Source organism: Pinus tabuliformis, chromosome 8 (genome assembly GCF_031772625.1).
Source record: "Pinus tabuliformis cultivar Carrire ecotype Pingquan chromosome 8, CPIR1, whole genome shotgun sequence".
NCBI classification, from domain to species: Eukaryota; Viridiplantae; Streptophyta; class Pinopsida; order Pinales; family Pinaceae; genus Pinus; species Pinus tabuliformis.
In genome coordinates, this window is record NC_142294.1 from 1,792,758,791 (window position 1) to 1,792,768,074 (window position 9,284).

The window sequence follows — 9,284 nt, forward strand, 5'->3', positions numbered from 1 at the left end:
CAGCGGATGGAGTTCTCCCTAGTTGAGAGGGAGTGTTAAAATTGGCAACTAGGGCCAAACTCCATGTGGGTCATCTTATTTATGGCAGCTGATATTTTTCTTGGATTCCTCTCATCGAGAGGTGTAGGATTGATCTAAAGATCATCCGATTTCGATAAGTATTCATGGAGATATGAATTTATTTGTGTTATGGGACAATTCGTCAAGGTCGGCCAGCAACCAAACTGCCCCCACTTGTGCTCCACGTTTTAGTATAAATACAAGTGCCTTGCAAGTCATTTGTACACACAACTCTCTTGAGATTTCTTCTTCTCCACTTGTTTTGGATTTTAGCAGAAAGAAGAATCTCTAAGGGAAAAACGCAGTCCTAGAGGATGATGCCCTAGCTCATGAAAGCCCTGCACATAGATCCAGGACACTGTCATATTAAGAAGCAGACATGCCCCAATCCTCTTCACTGTCATAGAAGACAACCCTTGTCTAATACGTTGTCCAAAGGGAGATCCTCACCGTTGTCATGAAGGAGAATGAAGTAGGCTCCCTCGCTATCCTATAAGGGTTTACTATATGCCCTAAATTGTTGTGCGTTCAAGCCCTAGCCCTAGCCGCAGGTCTCATTTGAGGCCACAGCATGGGAGGCTAGGGCAGCATGGGTTAGAGGACTGTTTCATGGGTTGAACAAAGTCCGAAGTGCTGGTTGGAGAGCCGAGGGTCTGTTCTTGAAGGCCAAGACAGGGAGAATAAGTTTCAAGGCTGTTTGTGGTGGTTCTTGGGTGGAGAAGCCTTGGGAGAGGCAACGTAGATTGTTGTGGTTAGGCCCTACCTCACTGTTGAAGGGAAGCGTAGGATATATTGAGGGTTGTTCATGCCCAAAACAACATCAAGTCAGGTGAGCATCTCTCCTAGTATAGGCCGCAGCCAAGGAGGGTTGTTTGGATGACTGTTTAGGGGTTGCCAATATGCCCTAACTAGTGAGCTATATTGCAAACCTGAAACTGCAATAAGATGCATGGGCAACATGATGCAGTAAGGTGCATAAAGAAGCATGATAAATGTTGTGACTATTGTAAGCAGCATGGATGCAGTACAGTGCAGCACATTGGTACAGCTTGGTGATGATGAGCATGATGTGAATAGTGCAACAGCAAAAGGTATTGAAGCAGCGTGTTGAAATGATGATACATTGCAGTGTACATTAAGCACAGTGATGGGTACAATCATGATTAGTGAAGCATGATGAGATGCAGCATAGTGATGATGGGTGCAGCATGGTGCAGCACAGTGAGGTGCAGCATGATGATGAGGTGCAGCACAATGATAGGTGCAACATGGTGATGGAGTCACCTTGGAGAATCAGTTGAAGCAGAATGTCTTCAACTGAGTTCAACTACCTCATGTTTCATCTTCTTACAGATGATCTCTGCTCTTATTTAGATTAGTCAAAGTGTTGACTTTTGTTGTATATGTATTATCTCTCTCTCTCTCTCTGTTGAACTATTGAAGAACATATAAGAAAAATTGATCAAGGGTTTCCCCACATTGGGGTTTGTCCCTGGCTAGCGCCACATCTTGTGTCCTCTTGTCTTCGCTTATCTTCTGCGATTTATGTTTATGTTCTATCTGCAATTTACTATTATGTTGATGTGATTGCTAATCTGGAAAAAAGATATTGAGCTAACTGTGAAAATTGAAATAAATTGCTCTACGCATAGAACATACCTAAACTTAACAATTATCATCTCTATCAAGTGCCTCTCTACTTTCAACTAACTCTTTAGACACCCCTTGCCACATTTCCCCCCTCAAACAAGAGGTTAAAAAGGGTTTGCAAGTATAGCATCTACCAACAATACTTCCATGATAGTTGATCCCCCTAGGCTCTTAGCCCTAAGATGGCCTTCTACTTGGAGCACCTTTTGCAATTAAGGGGCAAGCTCAACCTTGTTAACCATCCATATACGTGGGTAACCCTAGGAGAAAAAATTTCCTACCAAGATGCAGTTTTATAGCTAGCAACCTCAAATGATCCACAAATAGCAACCTCGAATGTATCTCTCCCACTCTTTGATCAACTCATCCATTTGATCAACATGCTCAATTAATGATAGTAGGTTAATGACCACGAATTACATTAGCCATCGTTTCATAAAAAGTGCTTAAATTTAATGTTTTAGGGCATTTCAGTAAGGATCATGGGGTTGAAATCTAGTAATGAATCATGATGCTTAGATGTTATACTTGTTGCCTCATTTTACCTTGGTGGTCATCTCTTCCTTCTAGTAAAGTGCAAACTCTTTGGGGCTTTTCGTTCACCTTTTAAGAGGGGCATGAATAGGAAGCCTTGATAGAGTTACTGAGTCCACAACCTCCCATACTTAACACTTGTCATGTACGGTGTCCTTTCTTCCATTTGGTTGTAGTCAGTCGCTCGTATTGGTTCCTCGTTTGCCTTGTCCTATGAGAAGAAGGGCTCGAAAATTGCCCAAAGGTTGATTCAAATACGACAAGATAGAAATGAAAAGCAATTACCAATTGTCAAAATGCAAAAAAAAAGGTGGTAGGGACAAATATAATTTAAAAGCCAAGTTAACTTGAGCTCTACCCCCTAATATAAGGCCATCAACCTAGTCCCATGTTTATCATGCCTATCAAAGTAAAAGGGACTTAAAGAAACATCCCAACCCCCATGAGTAATAAACTGCCAATCTTGAAAGGGGTTTTACATGAAATCTATGAAAGGTTGCTAAGCAAGCCAAATCAAAGCAAAGAAAAAGGCAAGATAAAGGGTGGAAAAGCAATGTCGAAGAAAGGCCAACTCAAGTCATGCAAGCATTCCCTCCACAAAGGCACTTGTTGACCATGCATATGTCAACAGTTCCAAAAAGCAGAGTATATAGCAGCAGATAGAAAAATTTTGTCATTGTAATCCCAAATTCTGCAATTTATTGTAAAAATGATTCTAGTATGACTATGAAGCCATGTAAAAACATCTAGGTAGCTTAAGATTTCTTGCTGAAGAGTTTCACTCTAGGGATTTTTTTACCCTCTGCCAATTGTTTGAGTTTCCATGAATAGGAAGCCTTGATAGAGTTGCTGTGTCTACAACCTCCCATACTTGACACTTGTCATCTATCCCATGTACATTGTCCTGTATTCCATTTGGGTCTAGTCAGTCGCTCATATTGGTTCCTTGTTTGCCTCGTCCTATGAGAAGAAGGGCTCGAAAATTGCCCAAAGGTTGATGCAAACACAACAAGATAGAAATGAAAAGCAAATGCCAATTGTCAAAATTCAAAAAAAAAGGGTGGTAGGGACAAATATAATTTAAAAGCTAAGTTAACTTGAGCTCTACCCCCTCATATAAGGCCATCACCATAGTCCCATGTTTATCACGCCGCCTATCAAAGTAAAAGGGACTTAAAGAAACATCCCAACCCCCATGAGTAATAAACTGCCAATCTTGAAAGGGGGTTTTACATGAAATCAATGAAAGGTTGCTAAGAAAGCCAAATCAAAGCAAAGAAAAAGGCAAAGTAAAAGGTGGAAAAGCTATGTCGAAGAAAGGCTAACTCAAGTCATGCAAGCACTCCCTCCACAAAGGCGCTTGTTGACCATGCATATGTCAACAGTTCCAAAAAGCAAAGTATATAACAGCGGATAAAAAAATTTAAGTCATTGTCATCATTGTAATCCCAAATTCGGCAGTTTATTGTAAAAATGATTCTAGTATGACTATGAAGTCATGTAAAACATCTAGGTAGCTTAAGATTTCTTGCTAAAGAGTTTCACTCAAGGGATTTTTTTACCCTTTGCCAATTGTTCGTGTTTCCAAACCCATATAATTCACAGAGTTTTTCTCCCAACCATCCCCCAAAGCTAGAGTGGGGCTCGATGGTAAGGTCTTAGGTGAGTCCAAGTGTTATCGAATCCATGTATTTTTATCATACTAGATCATGTGTCTTGTGTCGCAAAATTTGGTTGAGTCTAAGAGGTCATGTCTATTGTAAATTTCCCCTTCTATGGGTCTAATAAAAGTGTTGTCTAGGAATATTTTTGGTAAATGGTTACTCATAGTTAGACACCATTGCCAAAATATTTTATTAGACCCACTTAGAGGGTGGAAAATATGTGTAATCCCCTCAAGTTTTTTTATTTTTTGGCAAAAAATAAAAAATAAATTAGCCAGAAATTGTCAAATAAAAAATGAGAGAAAAAGTTAATTTCTCTCCAAGTGAAAAAAATCATCAAAAAATTACAGAGGCACTTTCAGAAAGGAAAAAATTCAAGTCAAAATTAAAAGGCCTCATTTCCAAGGCAGAATGTCCTAGTTCAGAAATTGGTTGTACCAGAATGACTATTTTTCCAGCAAATCGAATTTCTTGGACCAGGCGGTTGATTAAATTGCACAAGTTACAACAATTCTATTTTTTGAAGATTCTCCAAGGGACCAAAAGCACTAGGAAGTTTGATTTTGAACCATCCAGCTCATCTTTCAAGGGGATCGAATTTCTTGGAGATTTTTGCAGCAGTTATCAAGGGATGAAAATAATTTGACAAGGATCAAGCCTTGGATCAAGTCAAACTAATTGTTTTTCCACTTGGAGAGGATCTAGAGCTCTCATTTTTCTATATAAAGAAGCCTAAGGCTCCTCATTTGAAGATGAAATGTCTGGGTCTGGTAACAAAAAATCTGAAGCAAGCTGTGAGTCAAGCTGTTGGATGTAATTTTATTTTGCAGTAATAATATCAAAGTCTTCGGGGGTTTATCTTGCGATGGTGTTCCTTTTCTGCCTCTTGTGATAATGTTGATCTCAATCATGCTCTAATGCTATACTGAATATACTTATGTTACATGTTCTCCCACTTCAAAGTTGCTTTCTCCTTGAAACATTTGCAAATGATTTCTTCTCACTGGAATATCTTCCTCAATACTTCTATATTGGGTTGTGGAGTATTCACTAGTTTGTTAATTTGGTTTTAAATGCTACCAAGGTTTCTTTGTAGTGTGAACCTATTACTTTGGAATTCATCTATCCAGTCATGACATTTTGACGTCCATTAGTATAATGCATCTTGGATGACAATGATGGGGTTAGCCCTAGCATACATGTTGTCTCCTACTCACGTGTATCTTTTGATACCACCCTTCCAATAAAGTCGAATGAGTTTTCCCAAAAACATCCTTTTTCTTCTTTGTCTTGGAATCTTCTTAAAAACACCGTTTTGAAAATGAATGCAAGGGTCATTTAGGTTTTCCACGATGTGTACAATACATGTGCCAACCCCTCAAAGTTCTGATGCAATTTAATTTTTCCAATATCATTGAGCATGGTGCAATTTGACATACACATCCGCCTTATCTATCCATCACATGCTTCTACTCGTGTCTTGCCTCCAAATTTTGACATATCAATTTTTACTTTGTGATTATCAAGACCAAACATTGGCGTTCAAGTGGGATTATAACTAGGTTGTGGATTATTATGCAACAGAGAGAAGGTAGGATGTGGAATATTAGTCAGCAGAGTAAAAGTATAATTGGGCGTTGGAGTAAAATTAGGCCATAAAGGCGTGGGTGGGGGTTATTTAATAACCAATATAGTGAATTATTAGATGAGATTGGTTGTGTGGCCAGAATATTTAAGGCATAAATCACTTTCTTCAGTGAATTAGTGACTTCTTCCATTTTTGCTCTATCTTCATCTCTCATTTTAAATATTTCATTCCAATTCTCATTGGATTCCATCATTAATTTTTCTAGCTTGGCATTTAATCCTGTAATATTAATAACCAGTTTTTATAAACCCAGAGCAGTTCATACCTCCCAGAAATTAAATTCTGGTTATTACTTTCTGTAGCTGAGTTTGAGACGGTGTGGGCAGCTGGGTGAAGAAAGGAATCAGCAACTGAATAAATGTGTGTTGGCAGCTCCATCTGGCAGCTGCTGATCTGTTTTGAATATGTTTTGTAATGATGGATGCACCTGGTGCTCTCCTAACAAGAGTTTTATCGATAAATTTAAAGGGAAAAACCACAGAGACGTTAATTCTGAAAAAAGTTCAACCCTTTGTGCTCTGCTAACCTACACGTCTTTCAAATATGTAGCCTGTAGGGCTCCTCCTTTCCATATCCGTAAGGCCCATCCAACCTCTCTAAGTATTGTGAGGTTAGAAGGGCATGAGACATGCAGACCCACCAGGCTTATGTTATGTCGATCCAAATGGATGATACTTGGTTTACATTATATGGGTCCACATGGGTGATGGCTTTTAGAGCTGTAAGGGGAGCCTTCTCTCTCTATCTCTTTCTATATGTGTCCTGTAAATATGCATTATTATATGCATTGTTTTCCAACTAAGTAATTTTTGGTAAGTTAGAAAATAGTAATTTTAAGACATTTTCTATAACAAAGCTACCACAGTCAGCGGTCAGGAATGCAGAAGACAAACTGAACATCTCCTCTAGCATTGTAAAAGTCTGTGATCATTATGCACAATCAATTCTACAAATAATAAATACTACCTGGGAAGAATAGAATAGAAGAGATTTTATTAAACGTCCACGAGGCCAAATGGTCAATGGGGCAGAGAGGTTACATCTTGAAAATTAAAACAGCAGTATCTGTAGAAGAGAGTAAAGAAAAGTGTACCTCAGAGATCTGTTCTTGAACTCCATCACTTGAAATGCTGCTGTCCTGATGCAATCTAACAATCAATCGTTCCAAAAAGGCACAAGAAAACATAAGAGGATAATCCTCCGAGCTGGAATAAGAAACCCCAATATATATTCAAGGGTTGATCCTTTAGCCAATTATACTCGACACCGTAGAAAACACTGCAGAGCACCAACGTGACATTCTGAATGTCTCTTATAGAATCAATTCACCAGTTTGCTTCTTTCAAATGTCAATAAGAGGCACTCCGAACCAAATATTTAGAAGAACTTGGAAGTACTTTACAATGCACCATCATACTGCTATTAGGCAGCAGCCGCAGCACTGTAATGTGCGCTTTCAATTTCAACTGATCTATTTTTGTGATTTCTCCGCCCACTTGGAGCTTATACGTCTGCTGGATTATAAAAAAACTTAATTGATTTGTAATAAATTTTCTGGCCAAGAATTCTTTGTCATTAAATTTCTGGTTTCGTCGACTTTTCATCAAAAATATCTGGTACCACTATGTATGTCAAGTAATCGCCTTCGAGGCTGCACAGATTAAATTTGAAGTGCAAAAAAGCTGGAGAAATCAAGCCTCCCGAATCTCTGCCTCGAAATCTGACAGACGGAGCACAATAAACATATGGCGAAACCGCGAAGAAAACCTGAAATAAGCAAATATCGCTTCAAGCTGATTCCCCAGGAACAAAAGTCCTTGACGCCAGACCTCTGATGTGGCACAGTCAATCGCTCAAAGCCGAGACTTAAAATGGCAAAACCTATACTGGTAACACAAATCCAAGCTCCCACGCAACATTGCAGTCCTGATGATTTGAACCCAAGATTTTTGAAAATTGCCGAATTCCAGACTGCCGAACATATCCAAGCATAAATTGAGAATACATAGCAAAAGCGGCCAAGTGAATCTGAAAAAGTTGTGAGCCTAAAAATAGTGATTAAATTGTCAAATCAAGGAACTCCCACCAAAAATTGAAAGATTTCACATAATTTATGAATTCTGACCCCCTAAAGTAGCAAAAAGGACGCCGTTAGCTCAAAACAAAGCTAGGAGAGACACAAATAGGGCCCTGCTTACAGAATGCCAAGATTCAACACTGCAACTTCATCCTATGGTGAAATAGACTTTAAATAAAAGCTCAAATCCAGACCACCAAACCTCAAATGCAATAGAATCTCAGAATCCTAGCCTCCGAAAAACCAAACTATCGGCTTAAATACTACATTCGATATCTCCGGAAACGAATAAGGCTATAATCACTCATAAAACCATAATTTTTTCTAACTTGAAGCTCGCGAGAGCTAAACACGCAAAACTTACCCTCCAGACATGCCAAAGGAGCTGGAGGTTCCCAAATCTAGCGCTTACATTCACGAGCCCGTGAAAGAAACTGAAAACAGTAAAATGCCGAACCTGTGGAACCAAAAACGTCCAAATCCGAGCCTCCAGATAACCGCTTAAAACCTTTAAATTGCTCTAGCCCTGTGCTCCGAGTCGCAAATGTCTCCGAAAATGTTCAAAATCCAATCTTCCAGAACCTGAATTTGCTTAAATATCCGAGCCTCAGACCTGCATAAAAAACCTTCGCCTCTTAGCTCCGAGACTGACAACTCCCGAACCCTCGAAATAGTAAGGCGAGCCTCATGCCTTCCAAATGAGGACAAAAGAACCTGAATTGCTAAAATGCGAAGCGCGGAGAGGCCTTGAAAATCCGTACGGGACCTCCAATGAACAAGTCCTCGAAACCGTAAAAATAAGATTAAAAACCTTAAAAGTCCACAGCGCGGCGATCTAAGCCACGGACGTCACTTTTAGCAGGTCACGGGCGGAAATAAATGCGCGATGGGATCCGATCGCGCAAATGGCTCATCCAGAAAATTTATGGCACCGAAGCACGAACTTTGGATATTCACAATTTCTGTGGAGAAAATGACAACCGATGGGAGGCCCCCCAACAACATAAACGTCAAAGGTTGAAATCTGCTGCTAGCATATTGTTTGGGAGAAAAAGTTCAGTGTTAAGCATTGCGTTCAATCATGCCGCTGGTCATCGAGGTCACTATTCTGTTCCCTCGGACTGCGGCACCGCAGGTATCGCAGATGGGCTTTAACGAATCCAACGGTCGGAGTGACCCATTCGATTACTGCACCGCTTTTTCCGCTTTTCGATCTGCTTTTGTGGACGCCAGCTTTTTTGCTTTAGACTTGAGGCTTTTGTTGTCCACAACACAGCTGTGGAATGACACCCGGCAGAGGTGAGAGAAATGAATAATTGGAAAAAATATATAAATATATAGATAGTAACGCAGTTGTCTTTAAAGAGATATTTTGGAAGCTTTTCAGGTGGGTTTTTCTGGTCAAAATCTGGCAGCAATTTATTGGAATTGCAAGTTTGATAGTTAATTTCTGCACAATCAAAACGTCTTAAGGGTTTTTCAGGGTGCTGAATCCAAATATGAAGTTAAAAAACCATTTTAAATAATACAAATCAAGATTTAACCTCAATTTTTTCCGCCCGATTCCGTCACCGGAATCTCCAAAAAGTCGCACTAAAGACAACTCCGAATAACAATATACATAAAACTCATAGTCTAATGAGGCAAAGGA

General features: G+C 39.6%; 1 protein-coding gene across 2 annotated transcripts in view; it reads right to left on the bottom strand.

Annotated features, from left to right (window-relative positions):
- The window catches only part of LOC149243390 (protein CNGC15b-like), a 132,026-nt gene extending 123,162 nt beyond the window's left edge, over window positions 1-8,864 (bottom strand). The window contains exons 1-2 of one of the 2 annotated variants that reach the window (XM_089374496.1): window positions 7,998-8,864; window positions 6,650-7,527 (exon numbers count right to left, since the gene is read on the bottom strand). In XM_089374496.1, the coding sequence (XP_089230622.1) occupies window positions 6,650-6,675 (26 nt within the window). In that variant the 5' untranslated portion in view covers window positions 6,676-7,527; window positions 7,998-8,864. Of the gene's footprint in view, window positions 1-6,649; window positions 7,585-7,997 lie in introns of both variants that reach the window. The other variant, XM_089374497.1, reaches the window with a different exon arrangement.
- Window positions 8,865-9,284: the final 420 nt, after the last annotated feature.